The sequence below is a fragment of the Dama dama genome, chromosome 27, assembly GCF_033118175.1.
Source record: "Dama dama isolate Ldn47 chromosome 27, ASM3311817v1, whole genome shotgun sequence".
NCBI lineage: Eukaryota > Metazoa > Chordata > Mammalia > Artiodactyla > Cervidae > Dama > Dama dama.
In genome coordinates this window covers 50,055,617-50,079,671 of record NC_083707.1, presented here as the reverse complement: position 1 = coordinate 50,079,671, position 24,055 = coordinate 50,055,617, and the positions used below count along the sequence as shown (strand labels likewise).

The 24,055-nt window shown below is 46.9% G+C and overlaps 1 protein-coding gene across 49 annotated transcripts in view; it reads left to right on the top strand.

The window, feature by feature from the left end:
* The first annotated feature begins 8,829 nt into the window (after positions 1–8,829).
* MBD1 (methyl-CpG binding domain protein 1) overlaps positions 8,830–24,055 on the top strand; it is a 56,095-nt gene continuing 40,869 nt past the window's right edge. For 4 of the 49 annotated variants that reach the window (XR_009690807.1, XM_061130974.1, XM_061130973.1 and 1 more), the window contains exons 1-16: positions 8,875–9,008; positions 10,243–10,377; positions 16,819–16,933; positions 17,028–17,194; positions 17,278–17,360; positions 17,523–17,563; positions 17,930–18,076; positions 18,167–18,295; positions 18,463–18,537; positions 18,666–18,785; positions 18,869–18,937; positions 19,524–19,691; positions 20,057–20,356; positions 20,450–20,587; positions 20,935–21,066; positions 21,152–21,213. Coding sequence is in view for 48 of the 49 variants with exons in the window: in XM_061130974.1 (XP_060986957.1) it covers positions 10,268–10,377; positions 16,819–16,933; positions 17,028–17,194; positions 17,278–17,360; positions 17,523–17,563; positions 17,930–18,076; positions 18,167–18,295; positions 18,463–18,537; positions 18,666–18,785; positions 18,869–18,937; positions 19,524–19,691; positions 20,057–20,356; positions 20,450–20,587; positions 20,935–21,066; positions 21,152–21,213 (1,856 nt within the window). In the remaining variant the exon portion in view is untranslated. Of the gene's footprint in view, positions 9,009–10,242; positions 10,378–16,818; positions 16,934–17,027; positions 17,195–17,277; positions 17,361–17,522; positions 17,564–17,929; positions 18,077–18,166; positions 18,296–18,462; positions 18,538–18,665; positions 18,786–18,868; positions 18,938–19,523; positions 19,692–20,056; positions 20,357–20,449; positions 20,588–20,710; positions 20,796–20,934; positions 21,067–21,151; positions 21,214–22,316; positions 23,995–24,055 lie in introns of those variants that run through there. The other 45 variants (XM_061130953.1, XM_061130978.1, XM_061130968.1 and 42 more) reach the window with 30 other exon arrangements.

Genomic DNA, 24,055 nt, shown 5'->3' with positions numbered 1-24,055 from the left:
AAAAGTGAAAAGTGAAAGTGAAGTCGCTCAGTCATGTCTGACTCTCCGCGACCCCATGGACTGCAGCCTACCAGGCTCCTCCGTCCATGGGATTTTCCAGGCAAGAGTGCTGGAGTGGGGTGCCATTGCCTTCTGGTTACATGTTAGCAAACTCTTTGTTGTATATGATTGAATTTTACAGCAAGTAGGTGCTACGAGAACAAACAATTAAGGTTAAAGGGTGGGGGGAACAATGATTATGCATCAAGGGGGGATGTCTCCATGGTTAATCTAACAAGGGCAGCCTGACCTCAACTATGATCTCCGTTTGCCACTGTAGGGAGGGAAGTCTCCAGGAGACCTGGTTTTCATTAGCAATGGTTTTCTCACTCTTGGGCAGGGTTCAGGCTCAGTTCACATCCTGTCTTTAAGATGGATGACAGGCTTCAAGATGGAGTCTCTCCTGCTTTCCTCACACTGGCCTCAACACTTCTTTACAAAAAGAGCAGTAAGTCCAAGTTGGTTGTATTTAGCACATAACCACCCCAGACCATCCTAGGTAATGACAGGCAGTGTTAAGTCTAGAGGAATTGGGTTCAAGTACAAGCCGAGGAGGAAATCCTTTTTATGAATACTATCATTACCATCAAAAGGGAAAACGTGAGCCATGATGACATCTAGTGTCCCCAACAAGAGTTTACCTGCCTACCCACCCATTGTCCCCGTGCTGTGAGGTTGACAGGCAGACTGACCCATGACTGTCAGTCTGGACATTGGCTAGCAGTGCTAGACACTGGCAGCAATCCACACACCTACTAGTCAGAGCAGTTACGAACTTCAGCGTAAGTGGTAGCGCAGGACAGAAACGCATTGTTGGAGGCAGGTGGCACGAATCTCAGAAGGAAAAGACTAAGAATGATAGATAAGAGTTTCTTCATTCAGACATAACATCATAGAAGTCTGGTCTCCATGTACAAGGATCACTCCAGGCTTTGGCACTTTTCTCAGAGGACGATGCCAGACACGTCGTCTCTTTATGTTAGAAGTGGGCAGGGAGCTGTTATATGTGGGAATTTTGGTAGCGCCCATGAGAGGAACCCTCCTTGAGTCCCCTACCTAATTTCAAGGAGGAGACCACCTTGTTTGTGGGTGGGGCTTTGATTAGAAAGTTTGAGGAAATACTCTGCCAGGGGCCGGCCATTCCCACAAAGGTATAAGGATGTCAAGCCACCTGGGAGGGAGATACCATCTAAGTCTCCAATCTAAGAGTCTCCAAGGTGGGCGGGCCCGTGGCATTCTTAGGACAATATCCATATCATGCTAGATGGGTCTCAGTCCTCCTTCTAAGTCTTATAACTTTAAGGCCCGAGTTGACAGAGCAGGTACAGTCAGTGTTGCATAAACTGGTGTATAGCTTGCTGTGGGTTGCTGTGTTTCATTGCTGTATGGCTTGTAACATCCAGGTTAGATTGTGAAGACCATCCTTGTAAAGACTTGTCCAGAGAAATCATCTTCACTGCCTCTTTCAGTAACCCATTAACTCTTTTTTTTTTTTTGCTTGTTTCTCTCTTTTTAAAAAAAAAATCTATTTATTTAATTGGAGGCTAATTACTTTACAATATTGTAGTGGTTTTTGCCATACATTGACATGAATCAGCCACAGTTGTACATGTGTTCCCCATCCTGAAACCCCTTCTCACCTCCCTCCCCATCCCATCTCTCAGGGTCATCCCAGTGCACCAGCTCTGAGCACCCTGTCTCATGCATTGAACCTGGACTGGCGATCTACATCACATATGATAATATACATGTTTCAATACTATTCTCTCAAGTCATCCCACCCTCGGCTTCTCCCACAGAGTCCAAAAGTCTGTTCTTTACATCCGTGTCTCTTTTGTTGTCTCACATATAGGGTCATCGTTACCATCTTTCTATATATGGATATATGCATTAATATACTGTATTGGTTCTTTCTATCCATCTTGCTGCCATTGGGTTATACTGCAGATGGGACGTTCATGAAATCTCATGGACTTCTGCCTATTCTTGTGTATCATGTCCACTGAAAACAGTCCCTTGGTTGCTATCTATGTGAGCAGGGTTTCGTACACATTTTCCAACCTGGTCAAGGCCCTAATGGTGACTGTTTGATTTGCTCTTTTACTAGCCAAGGATTGCATCAGACTGGTGGCAGTAGCAGCACAGGTTAATGTGTGTTTGTGTCCCTCTGATAAGGGTAGTGTGGGTCAATATAGTCCAGCTTTCATCTGATTAGTGGATCAGTGGCTCATCCAATGGGACCAAGGGTGTATCTCAAGGATCATTGCTGCAGGTTATAGTGGGGCAGTCTCAATTCCATTTTTGTCCCTTTTAAATTAGGGAGTATAGAGACTATAATTAGTGCCAAGTGAGGTATGAAAATATGCCAATAACCTGGTAACCTCCCCCCATCCAAGATTGTAATTCCTTGACCAGACGTGGAATGGGCAACTCTTGCTGTTGATAGTATTCAGTCACTAAGTCAATGTCTGACTCTTTGCAACCCCATGGAGTGCAGCATGCCAGGCTTCCCATCCTTCACTATCTCCCAGAGTCTGCTCAAGTTCACCTCCATAGAGTTGGTGATGCTATCCAACTATCTTGTCCTCTGCTTCCCCCTTCTCCTTTTGCTGTCGATCTTTCCCAGCATCAGAGTCTTTTCCAATAAGTCGACTCCTTCATCAGGTGGCCAAAGTATTGGAGCTTCAGCTTCAGCATCAGTCCTTTCAATGAATATTCAGAGTTGATTCACTTTAGGACTGACTGGTCTGTTCTCCTTGCTGTCCAAGGGACTCTCAGGAGTCTTCTCCAGCACCACAATTCAAAACCATCAATTCTTCAGCACTCAGCCTTCTTTATGGTCCAACTCACACATCTACACATAACTACTGGAAAAACCATAGCTTTGACTATACAGACCTTTGTCAGCAAAGTGATGTCTCTGTTTTTTAATATGCTGTCTCAGTCAGTTCGGTTCAGTCGCTCAGTCATGTCTGACTCCTTGAGACCCCATGGACTGCAGCACGCCAGGGCTCCCTGTCCATCACCAACTGCCGGAATTTACTCAAACTCATGTCCATTGAGTCGGTTATGCCATCCAAACATCTCATCCTCTGTCATCCCCTTCTCCTCATGCCTTCAATCTTTTCAGCATCAGGGTCTTTCCAAATGAGTCAGTTCTTCACATCAGGTGGCCAAAGTATTGGAGTTTCAGCTTTAACATCAGTCCTTCCAATGAACACTCAGGACTGATTTCCTTTAGGATGGACTGGTTGGATCTCCTTGCAGTCCAAGGGACTCTCAAGAGTCTTCTCCAATGCCACAGTTCAAAAGCATCAATTCTTTGGCACTTAGCTTTCTTTATAGTCCGACTCTCACATCCATACATGACTACTGGATAAACCATAGCCTTGACGAGATGGACCTTTGTTGGCAAAGTAATGTCTCTGCTTTTTAATATGCTGTCTAGGTCAGTCGTAATTTTTCTTCAAGGAGTAAGCATCTTTTATTTCATGGCTGGAGTCACCATCTGCAGTGATTTTGGAGCCCCCCCCCCCAAATAAAGTGTGTCACTGTTTCTACTGTTTCCCCATCTATTTTCCATGAAGTGATGGGACCAGATGCCAAGATCATAGTTTTCTGAATGTTGAGCTTTAAGCCAACTTTTTCACTATCCTCTTTCACTTGCATCAAGAGGCTCTTTAGTTCTTCTTCACTTTCTGCCATAAGGGTGGTATCATCTGCATACCTGAGTCATTGATATTTCTCCCAGCAACCTTGACTCCAGTTTGTGTCTCATCCAGCCCAGCATTTCTCATGATGTACTCTTCATGTAATTTCAATAAGCACAGTGACAATATACAGCCTCAACATACTCCTTTTCTATTTGGAACCAGTCTGTTGTTCCATGTCCAGTTCTAACTGTTGCTTCCTGACTTGCATACACATTTCTCAAGGGACAGGTCAGGTGGTCTGGTATTCCCATCTCTTTCAGAATTTTCCACAGTTTATTGTGATCCACACAGTCAAAGGCTTTGGCATAATCAATAAAGCAGAAATAGTTGTTTTTCTGGAACTCTCTTGCTTTTTCGATGATCCAGCGGATGTTGGCAATTTGATCTCTGGTTCCTCTGCCTTTTCTAAAACCAGCTTGAACATCTGGAAGTTCACGGTTCACGTATTATTGAAGCCTGGGTTGGAGAATTTTGAGCATTACTTTGCTAGTGTGTGAGATGAGTGCAATTCTGCGGTAGTTTGAGCATTCTTTGCATTGCCTCTCTTTGGGATTGGAATGAAAACTGACCTTTTCCAGTCCTGTGGCCACTGCTGAGTTTTCCAGATTTGCTGGCATATTGAGTGCAGCACTTTCACATCATCATCTTTTAGGATTTGAAATAGCTCAACTGGAATTCTGTCACCTCCACTAGCTTTGTTCATAATGATATTTCCTAAGGCCCACTTGATTTCACCTTCCAGGATGCCTGGCTCTAGGTGAGTGATCACACCATGGTGATTATCTGGGTCATGAAGATCTTTTTTATACAGTTCTTCTGTGTGTTCTTGCCACCTCTTCTTAACATCTTCTGCTTCTGTTAGGTCCATATCATTTCTGTCCTTTATTGAGCCCATCTTTGCATGAAATGTTCCCTTGGTATCTCTAATTTTCTTGAAGAGATCTCTAGTCTTTACCATTCTATTGTTTTTCTCTATTTCTTTCTATTGTTCACTTAAGAAAGCTTTCTTATCTCTACTTGCTATTCTTTGGAACTCTGCATTCAGATGGGTATATCTTTCCTTTTCTCTTTGCCTTTCACTTCTCTTCTTTTCACAGCTATTTGTAAGGCCTCCTCAGACAACCATTTTACTTTTTGCATTTCTTTTTCTTGGGGATGGTTGTGATCCCTGCCTCCTGTACAATGTCACGAACCTCCATCTATAGTTCTTCAGGCACTGTCTTTCAGATCAAATCCCTTGAATCTGTTTGTCACTTTCACTGTATAATCAAAAGGGATTTGATAGGTCATACCTGAATGGTCTAGTGGTTTTCCCTAGACCATTTCCCTAGATCAAATTTAAGTCTGAATTTGGCAATAAGGAGTTCATGATCTGAGCCACAGTAAGCTCCTGGTCTTGTTTTTGCTGACTGTATAGAGTTTCTCCATCTTTGGCTGCAAAGAATATAATAAATCTGATTTCACTATGGACCACCTGGTGATGTCCATGTGTAAAATCTTCTCTTGTGTTGTTGGAAGAGGGTGTTTGCTATTACCAGTGCATTCTCTTGGCAAAATTGTGAGCATTTGCCCTGCTTCATTTTGTACTCCAAGGTCAAACTTGCCTGTTACTCCAGGTATCTCTTGACTTCCTACTTCTGCATTCTAGTCCCCAAGGATGAAAAGGGCATCTTTCTGTGTGTGTGTGTGTGTGTGTGTGTGTGTGTGTGTGTGTGTGTGTTACTTCTAGAAGGTCTTGTAGGTCTTCATAGAACTCTTCAACTTCAGCTTCTTAAGCATTACTGGTTGGGACATAGACTTGGATTACTGTGATATTGAATGGTTTGCCTTGCAAATGAACAGAGATTATTCTGTCATTTTTGAGATTGCACCTAAGTACTGCATTTCTGACTCTTCTGTTGACTATGAAGGCTACTCCATTTCTTCTAAGGGTTTCTTGTCCACGGTAGAAGACATAATGGTCATCTGAGTTAAATTCACCCTTCCAGTCCATTTTAGTTCACTGATTCCTAAAATGTTGATGTTGACTCTTGCCATCTCCTGTTTGACCACTTCCAATTTACCTTGATTCATCGGCCTAACATTCCAGGTTCCTATCCAATATTGTTCTTTATAGCATCAGATTTTACTTCTATCACCCGTCACATCCACAACTGGGTGTTGTTTTTGCTTTGGCTCCATCTCAACATTCTTTCTGGAGTTATTTCTCCACTCTTCTCCAGTAGCATATTGGGCACCTACCAACCTGGGGAGTTCATATTTCAGTGTCTTATATTTTGCCTTTTCATTCTGCTCATGAGGTTTTCAAGGCAAGAATAGTGAAGTGGTTTGCCATTCCCTTCTCCAGTGGACCACAGTTTGTCAGAATTCTCCACCATGACCTGTCTGTTGTGGGTGGCCCTACATGGCATGGCTCATAGTTTCATTGAGTTAGACAAGGCTGTGGTCCATGTGATCAGTTTGATTAGTTTTCTGTGGCTGTGGGTTACATTCTGTCTGCCCTCTGAGGGATAAGAAGGAGGCTTATGGAGGCTTCTTGATGGGAGAGACTGACTGAGGGGGAAACTGGGTCTTGCTCTGATGGGCGGGGCCATGCTCAGTAAATCTTAAATCCAATTTTCTGTTGATGGGCGGGGCTGCTTTCGTTTGTTTGACCTGAGGCCAAACTATGGTGGAGATAATGAAGACAATGGGACCTCCTTCAAAAAGTCTGGTGCAGGCACTGCCACACTCAGTGCCCCTGACTCTGCAGCAGGCCACCCACGCCTCCACTGGACACTCCTGGGCAAGTCTGGGTCAGTCTCTTGTGGGGTCACTGCTGCTTTCTCCTGGGTCCTGGTGCACACAAACTTTGGTTTGTGTCCTCCAAGAGTCTGTTTCCCCCATCTTATACACATTCTGGTGGCTCTATGGTGGGGTTAATGGCAACCTCCTCCAATAGGGCTCATGCTATATCCAGGTCTGCTGCACCTAGAGCCCCTGCAGCAGGCCACTGCTGACCCGTACCTCTGGAGGAGACACTCAGACACTCAAAGACAGGTCTGGCTCAGTCTCTGTGGGGCCTCCTGTTGTGACACAAGGTTTTTCTTGGGCTCTTGGAATGCCTCTGGCAGGTGATTTTCTTGAGGAGATCTCTAATTTTCTTGAAGAGATCTCTAGTCTTTCCCATTCTGTTGTTTTCCTCTATTTCTTTGCATTGTTCACTTAGGAAGTCTTGCTCATCTCTCCTTGCTACTCTTTGGATCTCTGTATTCAGATGGCTATATCTTTCCTTTTCTCCTTTGTCTTTTGCTTCTCTTCTTCTTTCAGCAATCTGTAAGGCCTCCTCAGATAACCGTTTTGCCTTCTTACATTTCTTCTTCTTGGGGATGGTTTTGATCACAGCCACTGGTACAAAGTTACAAACCTCTGTCCATAGCTCTTCAGGAGCTCTATCAGATTGAATCCCTTGAATCTATTTGTCACTCCTGGCGTATAATCATAAGGGATTTGATTTAGGTCATACCTGAATGGCCTAGTGGTTTTCTGTAGTTTTTTCAATTTATCTCTGAATTTTGCAATAGGGAGTTCATGATCTGAACCACAGTCATCTCCCAGTCTTCTTTTTACTGACTGTATAGAGCTTCTCCAACTTTGGCTGCAAATAATACACTCAGTCTGATTTCAGTATGGACCATCCAGTGATGTCCATGTGTAGCATCTTCTTTTGAAGATAGGTTTTAGGAACATTTATGAGATAAAGAGGCAGGAAGGTCTAATCATGGCCAAAGGTGATTGGAAGAAAGGAAAGTGAGGTAATTAGAGTGGTGTAGTCAAGCTTTATGGCTCTTCAAAGGAGACATGTTCATAAAATGGCAGTGTTAGCATGTTCTGAGGGTGGAGTTTTTCACCCTGTGATGCTAAAACATCATCCATCTGACACTTATGCAGGCCCAGTTGGATAGTTGGTAGTCTCAAGTGGTCTGAACTGGCCAAGAACCAGCTCCATGTTACTGAAAAACAACTTAAGCAACTGTTAACTACAGTGATCCACATGTCAGATGTATTACATATAAGGAAGCTAGTGGAAGTTTAGTTTAAAATCAACTAAAAGCAAGCAACTGAAAGTAAGCATGGCAGGTTAGGTTTGGCGGGTCTTCTCACGTTAGCCCTTGGTTTCATTACTAACGAAGAAGCACATCCATGCCAACGGGAACCAGATTTTTTGTTTTCCCCTCCCCCAGGGGTCTCACAACTTTTATTTCTCAAAAATCATTAACCGTCTGCATCAGCAAAAGGCATTCTTCAATTTTCCTAACAGATGAAGGCAAGGGTAAAAGTTGATACTGAGCTTCTCTGGCAGGACGCATTTGAGTAGTCTAAAGCTCAATCATGAAGAAAAGGGAAGAGGTAGAACTGTGGGTCTTAGTCCTACAGTGGAGCTGAAAAACACGGAGTCAGCGTGGTCCAGCTACACAATATCTCTTCTAAACTTTAAGTAAAGTGTGTCACTGTGATATATGTATCTATATCTTCCGATTCAAAAATGTATATAACTGTCTTCCAATGAAAACAAGTGGAACAATCCATAGAGTTTTCCGAAACACTGTCTTTAAGTTTTAGAGCCCTGAGGTTGGCGCAAATAAAATCTATTTCTTCTTCAGAACGACGACCGATTCCTTTTTCCTTGACAGGAGGAACGGTAAAGCACATGCGCAAACAAGGTTACAAAGTGGGCGAAGAGGGCTTACAGACCCAGCCTTTTTCCGCCCCTCCCTCCCAGTTACCTCCTGTGGGGACCTCCAATAAGACACTAAATCCAATCCCAATCCTCCTCCTCCCCTCAGGCTTGGATAGGAAAGCACACGTGACCACAAGCTGGGCGGAGGAGCACAAGCGTGGTGCGCAAGCCCTGCAGCTTTCTAAAGAGGCGCGAGCCTCTTTGGACGTCAGTGCGCAAGCGCAACAAGCCCCGTCTAAAGGGGCGCGCTCCTCCGCCGGAGTCAACACGCAGGCGTGGACCTTTTCTGCTCACGACCCACGCTCCGAGGTATTAGCGCGCAGGCGTCCCGCCAGGGGGCGGAGCCCGCGAGAGGGACAGCGGATTTCCGGTTCCTGGAGCAACGAACGGCCGCGGCGGCGACTGCTACAGCTTCAGAGGAAGCGGCTGCGGAGGAGGAAGGCGAGGAGCCGGAGAAGGCGGGAGCCACGGGCGGGATTCTCGCCATGGGTCCGCGGACCTAGAACGGTGGAACGTACCAGCCGGGAGCCGAGCTGGTGAGACGGTCAAGGGGGGTAGAAATGGAGACCGCTCAGGCGGAGAATTAGGAAGGATTGAGGCTCAGAACGCTGACGGAGAGCAATGAAGGGCCCTCGGGCCGATGAGTGGGAGGAATGGCGGCCTCGGAATATTGAAGGGAGGCTTGGGAAGATTTAGGCGGAGGACAGGGAGGGCTGGGGGCTCCGAAGGCTGACAGGTGGAAGTGTCGGGCTCTTGGACAAGGACGGAGAGGCATGGGGAGGACCCGAACGCAGAGGGGAGATATCGGGGCCTCTCGGGTTAAGGAGAGCGAAATGGGGGTCCAGGATGCTAAAGGGAAGAAATGAGCGGCCCTCGGGCTGATGACGGGGAGAAATGAGGAGTTGGAATGCTGAAAGGGAGGGACGGGCGTCTCGCATGGAGGACGATTAGACATAGGAGATCAGAACGGCAACAGTTAGGGATGGCTTTTGGTCTTGGACCAAGAGAGGAATGGGGTGGGGGGTTCAGATGCTGAAGGAAGAAATCAGGGTATCTGAAGCTGATGAGAGGAACGGAGGGTGAGGACGCCAAAGAAAACCTGTTAACTGCAGAAGAGGGAAATAGGGAGGGTTCGGAGACTTGGGAAGCAGTTGTGATTCAAAACACTGACAGAGCGAAAGTGAGATGGGGAGGCATTCGGAGTAGGGTACAAAGGGAATGAGGGGCTGTTCAGGTCAAAGATGCAGAGGAGCTGGGGGTTCTTTGGCAGAGGACACGAGAAATGGAGGCAGTAATACTGAGGTAGAAGGATAAGAGGACAGCAGACGGGAAAGGTATGGAAGGGTTAAAAAAGAAAATTAGTGACTCTTGGATCAAGGAAGGGAATGAATGGGAAGTTAGGGTACTGAGGTAGCTGAGTCCTGTGGGGGGCCTCTCACACTAGAGATGTGAGGAATGCGGTCTCTCTGGCTGAGGCTGGGAGGAACTGGGGATTAGGACGGTGAGAGTGAGGAATGCGTTGAGGATGGGGACCCTTGGGTTGAGGATAAGGCTGCCAGATCAAGAAGGGGGCGGGGGTGATGACAAGCTCCTGGGCTCAGGATAGAGAAGAATGAAGTGGGAATGGGGCTTTACCCTTCCTTATGTTGGCCAGTTGCTTGTGGCAGGTCCTAGGTCTTAAACAGGCATGAATAGAAACACAGGTTTGTGTGGCACAACATGTCCCTTTCTAAAGGCTTAGTTTTTCCCACTGCCCCTTCCACGTTGCAGGCCGCTGCTTCTTCCCGTGGTCCCCATGGCTGAGGACTGGCTGGACTGCCCAGCCCTGGGCCCCGGCTGGAAGCGCCGTGAGGTTTTTCGCAAGTCAGGTGCCACCTGCGGACGCTCAGACACCTACTACCAGAGGTACTGGGTGGGTTGTGGACAAAGGGGTTAGGACTGAACCTGGTTAGGCAGGGTGAAATCGGGGCTGTGTGATTACATTTATGGGTAATTAAATTGTGCATGTACAGTTGATCCTTATTATCTGCAGGTTCCATATTTGAAGATTTGGTTCCTCACTAAGATTTGTTCTTTGTACCCCCGAAGTCATACTCACTGTTTTCATGATCTTTTGTGGATATGCACAGAGCGGCAAAAAATAGGTCGCCTGATGCATGTGTTCCTAGCCAAGATTGAATGAAGATTTCTTACTGTAGCTCTTACGCTGTAAACAAGTGTCCTTTTTGAGGGCTCCTTTGTGTCCCATTTTCTGCACTTTTGAATGGTGGTTCTGCTCTGCGGAGTTGCCCTGAGTGTAGTGCTGAAGTGCTGTCCAGTGATCCAAGGGCAGGAAGTCTGTTCTGTGCATATGGAGAAAATGCATGTTAAATAAGCTTCATTCAGGCATGAGTTGCAGTGCCGTTGGCTGTGAGTTCAATGTTAATGAATCAAAAAGGCAGTATATCTAGAAAAAGAAGAGGAAATTAGCCAATTAGTATGTAAGGCTGCTCCAGGAAGTGCTAAAGTAACGTCTGTAGTACATGATAAAGCTAAGGAAAAGATGGAAAAGTGGCTAAATCTGTGGTTTCTTGAGATGGTGACCAGAGTTTTGTGGACAGTGTGGTGAAGCCAGAAGCAAAGGACATCGGCTGTGATGTTCCCAGGGTTATAGAAACGGTAAGCCAGTTTCAGCTGGTGCTGGCTGGCTCACACGTTTCCAAAGGTGATACTTCGTGAAAAGTGTTAAATTTTCAATCGAGGCAGGTTCTGGAGATAAAAGAGTCTGTGGAAGAATTTTAAAAAACACCTGGAAAAAAAAAAAACCAAAAACTTGATAGGTGCTGTATAGGCAAAGAGTTATGAGGAAGAGTAGGTTTTCAGTGCTGATGAGGCTGGCTTGGTTTACAAGGACATTGACAAAGGAGCCTGTGTAACACAGATGGCTTCCAAAACTCCTAGTTTTAAATCATTCAAAGGCCATGTAGTTAATTATTTGTAAGAGGACTGTATTAAGCAAGGTGTCTTTAAACAGAAACACACATAAAACAAGGTTATATACTGATTGGTTGACAAAAATGTGACCAGAGGCTTACAGGAACTTGACCTGTAGTCCCTCTAGGAGCAGTGATTCTGTGCTCACTAATTCAGTGTTTAAAGTGACTTTATAGAACAGAATTACTGTGAATAATGAGAATTGACTATAAATACATGAAAATGTGTGTTTACAAAGTTACGTTTAAGGATTTGAGGTCTTTTAGAATATGTTAGTCATGTAGTTAGTAAATTTTCTAAACTTTTTTGTGTGTAAGTTGCTATTTGCTTAGAGGAATACAGTAAAATTGTAATTAGAATTACATTTATTATTATGCTTATAAATAAATATAATATTTTTATGTCTATATTGTACAGTTATTCACATATTTACAGTTTTTATAAAACTTTCAAAATAAGTGCAGTGATTAATAATAGAAGAGGCCAGAGGTTTTACCCAAATTGGGGCAAGATGACAAGTGAGTGTGTTTCAGTTTTGGGGAGGCCAGTAGGAGATTTGGGACCCCGAGGTCAGAGGTGAAAGACAGTTTATTACTCACTGCATCAGCAGTATCCAGTATATCATCATTCTTGTGCCAGTTCCCCAAATGCCAATTCCCACAGGGCGACATGAGGAGGGCTACTTAATTAGCATCTGCACATGCACTGTTGTAGGAAAGGAACTCTGAGCTTAAGGAATCTAATCTAAATGTTAGGACAGTAAGGATCCCTTCCCTTGCTCTGGAAGAACACCCTCTCTTATCTTCCAAGGCTGATGCTGTACACACATCTTGAAAAAATAGCTTGTTGCAAAGGGTAGTCAGTGCCTCTCTTGCAAGACATGCAAAAATGTGAGTGACCTGTGGATATTATCTCCCAACATCAGTGACTTATGCTTTGTTTTGTATGTAGTTGCATTTATTTGTTTACACTAGTATGTATATTGTTTGTACACATGCACTTGACCCTTGAATCATGTAAGGATTAGGGAGCCCATCCCCTATGCAGTCAAAAATATAACTTTTGACTCCTTAAAAGCTTAACTACTAATAGCCTGCTGTTGACTGGAAGCCTTATCAATAACACATCGTTGGCTAACACATACTTTGTATGGTGTATGTATTATATACTGTATTCTTGTGGGAAAATAAGCTAGAGAAGAGATTAAAGAAAATCATGTGGGAGTTCCTTGGTTGCCTAGTGGTTAGGATTCCACACTTTCACTGCTGTGGCCGAGGTTCAGTCCTTGTTTGGGGAACTGAGATCCCATAGACTGAGTGGTGCAGCCCAAAAAGGAGGAAATCATAAGGAAGAAAAAGTTCATTCACAGCACTGTACTGTATTTAGCAATACATTAAATTTACATCATCTGTTTACAGGATAAGTTACCTGACTGTCAAGTGCCTACAGGAATATTATCTTATATGATACAAGGCATTGTAGATCTTATACATATTACTAATATCAGATATCAAAAATGAAAACATAATATGAAAAATTTATGTTTATTTACAGGTATAACAATTCATGCATTGATAACTGAGAAGGAGCAATATGGTTGCCTTCTGATAGCCTAGCCTGTACACTAATGAATAAATTGTTATAAAGTTTTTATGGCACACAGTATTATAATCATATTCATGATACAGTGTTGTTACATTGTTGTATTTTTTTAGATTTTTCAAGCCACTTACCTGTGATGATAGGCAGTTTCTTTAATGAACCAGGGAGCGAGGCATACTGTATGGTAATGTAATTCTTTGAAAGCATACTTATAAAACAGTAAGAAAGCTAACACATTATTAATTTTATATTAAATGCCACTCATCTATAAATGCCTGAATAAAGATAGGCTATCCATTTCAAGTCTTGCATAGATGAATACTTGGGCAGTGATGATGATGGTGACACAGAAATGTCTCATACAGTTCTTCTTTTGTTTTGGTTGCACTGGGTCTTGGTTGCTGCTCGGGGGCTTTTTCTTGTTGTGACAAGTGAGGGCCACTCTTTGTTGCTGCCATGGACTTCTCATTGTGGTGGCTTCTCTTGTTGCAGAGCACAGGCTATAGGTGCTTGGGCTTCAGTAGTTGCAATGCATGGGCTTAGTTGCCCTACGGCATGTGGAATTTTCCTGGACAAGGAATCAAAACCCAAGTCCCCTGCATTGGCAGGCAGATTCTTAACCACTGGACCACCAGGGAAATTCTCATATAGTTCTTGCCTTACAGTTGTTAGATTTTCACACAAAGACACTCACCCACAAACGTGATAGATAAGTATTAACTGTACAGCCTGGTTATTATTTACTATTTATTAAGTGGAAGTGGATCATCACAAAGGTTTTCATCTTTGTCATCTTCATGTTGAGTAGGCTGAGGAGGAAGAGAAAGGGGGTTTCGTCTTGCTGAGGAGGTGTGGCAGAGGCAAAAGGAGGAGGCGGTGGGGGGAGGCAGGAGAGGCAGAGACACTTGGTGTAACTTTATAGAAATGCACTGTAATTTCTCTCTGACTTTTTTTTGCTTTTTCAGTTCTCCAAAAATGTTTCTACATTGTCTCAATCTTTCTTCCTCTGTTGGCTTTAATTTCAGTGCCCATGTCATATAAAGTAAAAAGTGGTCTTGAATATCAGAACCCTTCTGCTAGATTGTCTAATGTCAGTTTTTTTCTGGCACTCTTCCTTCATCTTCCTCATTATCTGGTACTGGTTCAGCAGCAGTCATCTCTATCAAGTTGTCTTGTGTTAATTCCTCTGGTGTGATGTCTGTTAGCTCTTGAGTCTAAGATGGATGTCTTGAAACTCTTCATCCTCTCCCTGACGTTTGCCATATCCACAATCTCTTTGATGATCTCCTTGATTAACTTCGCTGTGAATTCTGGGAAGTCATGCACAACATCTGGACACAGTTTCTCTAGCAGGAAGTTATTGTTTTGCACTTGATGACTTTCGTACTCTTTTCTGTAAGGATGATGGCATCTTCAGTGGTGTAATCTTTCCAGACTTTTAGGATGTTCTGTCTTTGAAGATTCTCGATAGTGTTGTCAGTTCTTTCCATAGAGTTCTGTGTGTAAGGAGCCATAAAGGTCCTTTATAACCCTCTGATCTAGAGGCTGGATTAGACATTGTGTTTGGGGGCAAACAAACCACTTCAACACCTTTGCTGTTGAATTCATGGGGTTCTGAGTGGGCAGGGCATTGCCCAATATCAAAAAAACTTTAAAAGCTGTCCCTTAACTGGTGAGGTACCTCCTGACAGAGCATCAATGGAACCATTAAAAAAAAAATGGTTCTCATTGTCAAGACCTTCTTGTACAACCAAAAGACTGGCAGCTGGTGTTTATCTTTTCCCTTCAAGGCTTGAGGGTTAGCAGCTTTATTAATAAGGGCAGTCCTGATCGTAAACCTGACTGCATTTGCACAAAACAGTAGAGTTATTTTATCCCTTCCTGCCTTAAATCCTGGTGCTCACTTCTCTTTCTTACTAATAAATGTCCTTTGCACCGTTTTTTTCCCCCCTCTTTTCAGAATACGATACTTTCGTCTCCATTAAAACTTTGTTCAGGCAGATAGCCTTTTTCCTCAGTGATTTTCTTAGTGGCATCTGGGAACTTGTCTGCTGTCTCCTGGTTAGCAGAAGCCGCTTTTTCTGTTATCTTGACTTTTGTTAAGCCAAACCATCCTTTGCTGGCATTGAATTACCCAGTTTTAGACCCTTCACCTTCCTTTTGCTTTAAATTGTCATATAATGACTTGACTTTTTCTCAAATCTTGTTATAATTTATAGGTATGACTTTCTTACAGCAATCATGCATCCACATAAAAGCTGCATTTTCAGTACAAGATAAAAACATATTTTGCAAAAAGTACAAGGTTTTCGAGCTGCTGGCATAGTTGCAGCAACAGTGCCTGAATTCCCTTTGTTTTTCTTCCTTTCTTTTTTTTTTTTTTTAATGATAGTCCTTAACAGTGGATGGCTTCCCTGGTGGCTCAGATGGTAAAGAATCGGCCTGCGATGCAGGAGACCCAGGTTCCATCCCTGGGTCAGGAAGATCCCCTGGAGAAGGAAATGGCAACCCACTCCAGTATTCTTGCCTGAAGAATTCCATGGACAGGAGAGCCTTGTGTGCTGTAGTCCGTGGGATCACAAAGAGTCGGACACGACTGAGTGACTAACACTTTCACTTTCACTTTATACTGGATTCATTAATCTTGAATTGACGGGCAACCACAGCTACAGACCTCAATCTACGGTACATGTCAAGCTATTCAGCTTTTTCCTGTAATGTTATGACTTTTCTCTGCTGCTTGGGAGCACTTCCAGTATCACAAGTGACACTTTGTTACGGGTCCCAAGGCTTACAGTTTTGCACTAAATATGATGAAAATGACATGAGAAAAACCACTGCAAGAGGTCACTTTCTACTGTGATGCTCAATTTTATGGAGAAACAAACTGCTCACTCAGATGATTAGCCTTCCATGCTATTTAAAGTAAATACTTGTAACACCTGAGCTCACTGCAGCAGCAACAGGAGGTGGCTGTGAGATGATTATAGTAGTATGATACGTGCTACAGTTAATTTTGTGCAGTTATGATGTAATACTGCATCTTTACTTCTGTTTATGTGTTTCTTGACTGCAAATGGTGCCACATATGATGTTAAGTATTTGTGTACATGTTTTGGTAAATTTTAACTTTTTATAGTAGACTTCATATATATATCTTATGGTGGTAAATGATAAAATAGACTAGTATCTACATATATTGTATGCATTCATGACACATCTTTTTCTTAATTTTTTCAATATCTCTAGACCACATGATTCATCGAATTGTTTTAAATAGTCACAAATCTCCAAAAAATTTTTCAATATATTTATTGAAAAAAAAATTCATGTGTAAGTGAACCTGCGCAGTTTATACATGTGTTGTTCAAGAGCCAGCTATGTTTAAAACATGTTTTTTTCTTGTATAAATTTTGTGTACGTAGTATATAATGCTAATGCATGTATGTTATTTATTTGTGTTGCTATTTGTATTTCCTTTCACTTATGTGAAATACCAGTAGTAGCACACATTATAAATCTGTGCATATCTATTTACATTTATATTATTTATTAATGTTTGTCTACATGCTGGCATTTATACACCTTTTATATTCCTGCTGTTTGGAGTTACTTGGGGTAGTTTCTTGGTTGGGGTTCATAGGTTGATCCCAGGCTGCTTCCTGTATCCCACCAGCTCTACAGGCCTGTTCATCAGCCCTGTGGGAGGGTTGTGTGGGTGGAGTGGCAGTGGCTCCAGCTAGGTACCAACCTGTCCTGGCCCATCCTCAGCCCCGCAGGAGACAGGATCCGAAGCAAAGTTGAGCTGACCCGATACCTGGGCCCTGCATGTGATCTCACCCTCTTTGACTTCAAACAAGGCGTCCTCTGCCATCCATCCCCCAAGGTACTGTACGGTGTGGAGTACTCGGGCACAGGTGCTGAGCCTCCTGACACCCACCCACGGGTCTCCGTCCTTCTGCCCTTGCTCTCATTTCCAGGCCCATTCCTTGGCCATCACCAGCAGGAAGCGGAAGAAGCCTTCGAAGCCAGCCAAGGCTCGGAAGTGTCAGGTTGGACCTCAGAAGAGTGAAGTCAGGAAGGAGACACCAAGGGATGACACCAAGGCTGACACTGACACAGTCCCAGCTTCACTTCCTGCACCTGGGTGAGTGTTGGGCTAGAGTCAAGTCCGTGAGGGTTGTGGTTGGGCGTACACTCAGGGCCCCACGCCCACGTTTCCCATCCTAGGTGCTGTGAGAACTGTGGAATCAGCTTTTCAGGAGATGGTACCCGAAGGCAGCGGCTCAAGACTTTATGCAAGGACTGCCGAGGTGAGCAGGCCCTGGGGCACTGGGAGGTAGAGCTGGAGCAGCCTCGGTGTCAGCCTGGCACACAGATACCTGGCTAGGGGCTGATGGTAGGTGACAGACCAGAGGGAGTCTTGAGGTCAGATACCTGATGCTCCTTTAACATTTCCCTCTCCCTCCCTATAGCACAGAGGATTGCTTTCAATCGGGAGCAGAGGATGTTTAAGGTAAGCACAGCCTACTTCCTCCTCACAAGTGTGCGGTGGGAGCAGGATGTGATGGCGGCTGGTCAGAGTCTAAAGGAACAGTGATGGACCCACTGGTGTCAGGGTCATTTTGTAGGGAGCTAGCTGCAGGAAGTCAACAGTAATGGAAGTTGGTCAGTAGACACTGATCAGGGTCACAGGGGAGAGTAGACGTCGTTTACGGCTGCAGTGATGGTGGCTCATCCCTAGTTAGCCTCAGTGATGAGGCAGACGGGGACCCGCAGACGTGGTGATGGGGGTTAATGTGGGGTCAGCAGACATGTTAGGGGCAGTGCTCCTGGAGCCGCTCCGCCTGGACCCGTGACCTTGCCCCACCGTTCCTGGCAGCGTGTGGGCTGTGGGGAGTGCACGGCCTGCCAGGTGAAGGAAGACTGCGGGGCCTGCTCCACCTGCCTCCTGCAGCTGCCCCGCGATGTGGCCTCGGGACTGTTCTGCAAGTGTGAGCGAAGACGGTGCCTCCGAATTGTGGAAAGGGTGAGTCAGGCAGGTGGGGTAGGCCCAAGGCTCACCCGTGCTTCTGGCCCTCAGCCCTGGCCCCACGCTTCACACCTCCGGCCCCCACAGAGCCGAGGGTGTGGCGTGTGCCGGGGCTGTCAGACCCGAGAGGACTGTGGCCGCTGTCGAGTCTGCCTTCGCCCTCCCCGCCCTGGGCTCCGGCGCCAGTGGAAGTGCGTCCAGCGGCGCTGCCTCCGGGTAAGTCAGAGTGGGGGGTGCAGGTGGGGGCTGGGGCAGAGCTTACTCTGCTGTTAAAGCTGCTCCTGCTTCCTTCTTTGCAACTGGCCTTGCCCACCTCATGTCTTCTTTTCTCCCCCACCTCACACTCACCTCTCTGGCTCCACCTTCCTGCCCCTGTCTGCCAGCACCTTGCCCACCGCCTCCGTCGCCACCATCAGCGATGTCAACGACGCCCTCCCCTCGCTGTGGCTCCCCCTGCTGTGAGTGCCCCAGCCCACACTCTGCCTGCCTGTCCCCCTCGCATGCTTTCTGCACACCTGAGGGGAGGGTGGTGCTCCGTGCCTGCCTGTGCCACCAAGCCTAAACTTGCCTTCTGCCTTTCTCTCAGGGTAAACATGGCCGCCGCAGGGGAGGCTGCGACTCCAAGGTGGTGCCCCGGCGGCGTCCACCCCGAGCCCAGTCACCGCCTCCACCTCCTCCACCGCAGCCTCCAGAGTCTCCAGAGCTGGTGAGGCCCTGGTGGGCAGGGGGACGGCACAACCGTAACCTCACCAACTACCTGCCCTGACCCCACCCCATTTGCCTCTGCAGCACCCCAGAGCCCTGGCCCCCTCGCCACCTGCTGAATTCATCTATTACTGTGTAGACGAGGACGAGCTAGTGAGTGGCCTCACCCTACCTGAATAAGCCTAGACTCTCCCAGGGCGCTTGGTTAACCCACAGAAGCAGATGCTGCAATGGGCCTGATAGGGGAGTAGTAAGGCACAGTGGTGGACACTAGCGTGGGCTGAGCAGACAGTGGGCTAGGAACTAATATGGGATCCCCAGGTGCAGTCACAGGACCTGGTGTCAGATGAACCAGCGCTCTGATGGGGCTTGCAGAGGAAAAGCTGGCACAGTGCCCGAAGTCTGCATAGGATGACCAGGCGCAGTGATGGGAGCTAACGGAGCATCTGCAAAATTCTGCTGGAGGTGGGGGTCAGAGACATTATCTTGGTAGCTAGTGGGGGACCAGCAGATAGAACGATGGATACCGTGTTGAAGCAGCCGCCGTCCTCATGGTATTAAGGGCCTTCCGGTACAACAATATTGCCTGGTGCTGGACTCGCAGACACGGAGGTGTGACTAGTGGGGAGCCAGGCTAAGACTAGTGTCGAACCAGTTCCCTCCAGCGGGGCTGGTGGACGAGTAACAGGAACAGCACTGTCACTATCCTAGTGACAGCCCCCACACCCCCTGTTCCCAGCAGCCTTACACAAACCGTCGGCAGAACCGCAAGTGTGGGGCCTGTGCAGCCTGCCTGCGGCGGATGGACTGTGGCCACTGCGACTTCTGCTGTGACAAGCCCAAATTCGGGGGCAGCAACCAGAAGCGCCAGAAGTGCCGCTGGCGCCAGTGCCTGCAGTTTGCTATGGTGGGTGTAGCAAGAAGGGTCTGGTGGGTGGGGGGAGTAGTGCCCATCTCCCACTCGTGTCCCCTGCCACCCGATGCCTGGGAGGGGCAGGCAGGCCTGGAGGGCGAGTGGGGACAGGCCAGGTGGGTCCTGCAGCTTCAGAGTGGTGGGTGGGGCAGTGGGTTTGCCACCAGTTAGCAGATGTTGTGCTGGGATAAATGAGGAAACTGGGAGGTACTATCATTGCCAATAGGAGATTCACAGCCCTTGTGATGAGGGGCTTGTCCACAAGGAAATACCCTACTGAGACTAACGGGGTTGGGTGCATCGATCAGGGCAGGGTAGTAGTGTACCTGGTGGCCATAACATGCCACCTCTCCTCACAGAAGCGGCTCCTGCCAAGTGTCTGGGCAGAGTCCGAAGATGGGGCATTGCCGCCGCCAGCTCACCCTCGTCGAAAGAGGCCTTGCTCTACTCGAAGGCCCCATCTGGGTCAGACCCTGAAGCCTCCCTTGGCCACACCCACAGCTCAACCAGACCGAGCCCAGACTCCAGTGAAGGAGGAAGCGGGCAGCGGCTTTGTGCTGCCCCCACCTGGCACTGACCTTGTGTTCTTACGGGAGGGTGCGAGCAGCCCCGTGCCAGTGCCTGGCCCAGCCTCGGCTGCCACAGAAGCTCGGCTGCAGGTGAGGGTCCCGCCTTCTCCTGCCCTTCCCAACCCCACCCAGCCTCGTGCAGGGAAGCTGGGACCAAGTCTGCTGCCATCCTCCTTCACACAGGAGGCCCAGTGCCCTGGCCTGAGTTGGGTTGTGGCCTTACCCCAGGTGAAGCAAGAGAAGGCGGATGCCCAGGAAGACTGGACACCGGGCTCAGCCATCCTGACTTCTCCTGTATTGCTGCCCGGCTGCCCCAGCAAGGTGGGGGTCAGTGACGGGTGGTCTGTGAGCAGAGTGATGGGGAGCCATGATGGTGCTTCTTTGAACACAGTAATAGGTGTGCTGATTACAGCCTCTCACAGAATTATCCCGCCTGTCTGACAGATGCCTCACCCTCCCCAGGCAACTAGTGTGGCCTGCTTTGCTGCCCAGTTAACAGAAAAATGGAAATCTGTGAGGAATGGGAAAGGTCTGTAGACAAGATGGTTTTTCTGTGCTCAGGTGTGACAGAATGGGAGTGTCAGCACAGGGACAGGTTGGCTGGTAGGGACACTTTGCTCAGGCCAGCCCTGCCCTTCTGACAACTGCCCATTTCCCGCCTCTCCCAGGCAGTAGACCCAGGCCTGCCATCAGTGAAGCAAGAGCCACCTGACCCTGAGGAGGACAAGGAGGACAACAAGGATGACTCCACCTCTGACTTGGCCCCAGAGGAGGAGGCAGGAGGGGCTGGCACACCCGTGGTCAGTGCTGGGGGACACCCCGCCCTGTCCTGACCCTGCTTTAGGCCCACCAGTTGTGGTGACCCTGATGTTAATTCTTCCCCAGATCACGGAGATTTTCAGCCTGGGTGGATCCCGCCTCCGGGACACAGCAGTCTGGTTGCCAAGGTGTGCCCCACACTGTGAGGGGTTGGGATGGAGGGGGGCGTTCTGGCCAGATGTGGGCCCTGAGTCATGAGCGCAGTCAGCGTTTTGACATGGGGTAGTGGGAGGTAAAGGCCCCATGCGATTGCTCTCGTCACCATCAGTGATGGAGTGTGTGCAGGACCTTAGAGATTTCTCCTGAGGTCTGGGCCAGGGCTCTCCTTGAGGAGGGTTACAGGAGCTGATGGCGGGAGAAGAGTTGGTACCCTTTGTTGAGATTGGAAAGAAAAGGGAAGATAAGGAAAGCTTTTCCCCCGTATCCTTAAGAAAATCCACAGGGGTCAGACTTACAATTTCTTATTCAGAGAATCATCATTTGGGGTCTTGAAGGCCTGTGGAGTTTCCAAGAGATGAATGGGTGGGCTGGTCAGTGGGGGGTGGTCAGGAGATCTGGTCCTGAGATGGCTTTGTGATTGGGGTCCACACACAACTGGAGTATCCTCATTGGAAGGAATCAGGCTGTGTTTCTTGAGATTTTCTGGACCTATTGAGGTCATTAACTGTTTCAGCTGCTGCACAGAACTGTCCCTACAGGTGTGGCAGTGGAAGGAAGGATAGGGAGGTGGGAGGACTGTAGGACTGGGCTGGTGGGAGGAGGTCAGGGGAGTGCTGCCTCCTGCAGGACTGATGAGAGCCCTGACCAGAGCCCAGACAGGCAGCGTCAACTGTTGACCTGAGCCCCTGGATTCCTTTGTTCCTGCGGACTAATGTCTGCAGGCCAGAAACTGCTCCACCTGTACTTGGGCGAGTACTGAAGTACTGATTGAGACCCTGCTGGGCACACAGTGGTGAATCAATGACCCTGGGAGGCTTATCTTTCAGGAGACATAGGATTCCTGCCTTCAGGGAGGTTATAATCCAAGTAGTGAAGCCGTTTCCCCTATGCATGAAATCATTACATATTAACAGAACAGTAATGATGTGCTATGTTGTCTGCAATGGAAGATTGTAGAAGAGAGGGAAGGGATAATTGGGGGGAAATGGAAGAGTAGGAAATGGTTTTGTGATGCTTCATTTTGCACATAGGGAACCTAATTCAACATACAGACCTGCTCCCTCTTCTCTAGGTCCAAGGACCTTAAAAAACCTGGAGGTAGAAAGCAGTAGACTGGAGGCTTCTGCAGACTGTAGGACTCAAGGTGATACTTACAGACCAACTTTATCAGAGACAACACTGATCTGCTCAGAGGCTGGACCATAGATGGATTGCCAGGGCTTGTGTGGGAGTCAGTAGGAACTGGGAAAACCTACCACCAAACCAGAGGAGCAGGCCTGTTCAGTACTCTGAGCTTATAGAGGAAATAAGCAGAAAAGGAAGACAAAGAGTAGAAAGTTGGTGCATCTCCTCCAACCAGTGCAAACCCCAGGAGCCTGAGTGTCATAAGAAGTGTGGATATTAAAGATGGGGGAGCTGGGATGGGAGAGCCGACGTGATTAAAGCCACCTTTGGCCTAAACAAGCCATCATCATAAATAATTCTAAATGGATTTGGATGAGACCTGGTAGTGTCTCTAAACATTTCCTCAGGGAGACAGCAGTTCGGAATGTATTGGGAATGTAATGTGAATAAATGAGGAAAGGAACTGCTATTCGTTGAGTTCCTCCCATGGACCTGGTTTAATCCTCAAAAACATCTTTTTAGAATGGCATTGATTGTGCCCATTTTTGCAGAAGGGAAAATGAGATTCAGAGAAACTAAATAACTTGTCCAGTGTCGAACAGCTAGTATCAATAGAGCCTAGGATCAAGATCAAGCCCAGGTTGTAAAAGCCTTGTTTTTAAGTTAAGCCACTAAACTGTTAACTGTAACCTATATCCAGTAGTGTGTGATAGTGTCATATTAACAAGTTTCCAGTGACCTGACAAAAGTGGATTCTTCTAAGCATAACAACAAACCCCTTACAAACTGCTCCCCCTGGGGTGGCATAGGAAACACCAAGACAGTGTGGATCGTGCCACCTTGTCAGAGCACGCATGCCTCCTGAGACTGGGTTATTCCCAGGCCTTGGGTGCCACATAGGATTCCTCAAACCCAAAAGGGCATCTTTCCCCACGGCTGATATTTACCGTCACTCCCTACCCTCAGCCAAAGCAGTCTTCAGAATGAAAGCTCCTGGCCTGGCTCATGTTTCCTCACAACTCACTTCCCTGTCCCTTGATGACCTTTGTACTTGGTTTCTACTCTCAGCCCCTGTCTTCTAGGAGTCTGAGCTCCTGCTTCAAGTCCCGCCTAAGGGCCAGTCTTGGCTCAGCCCTGCCTCACTTTCCAATTCTTCATAAAGTGCCAAAAAGATTACATGTGTGATTCATTACTTAGCTTTACTGGGCTGGGACTGAGTGCCGGCCTCCTAAATTTGTAGCCTATGTGCCTCCCTTGCTTACTGTAGTCCCAGCCTCGCAGCTTTAGAGAATTCAGAGGTAGAGTAAGCGTTTCTCTACTTTAACTCATTTACAGCCCTCTGCCCCCTTCTCTGCTCCTTCCTTTGCCTCACCCTACTTATTTCAGCCAGAGTCAAGACTGGATAATTTTCTCGTACTGTTTTGCTCCCTCCCAGGATCCAACCACCCAGTCCTCATATTCTGGTGGTATTTTGACAGTGATGCCCTAAATGAAATTTGAGAATAGCATTCTGACTCATGAGATGTTACCGTGTGTGTCAAGATACGATCAGAAAAGCAGCACTACTAATACGAAGATTTTATATATGTGTGTATATGTATATATAAATATGTATATTATCTTAAGGGATTTATTGTAGGTGATTTGATCTTATGCAATTGTGGGAGCTGGTTGAACAGTCTGTAT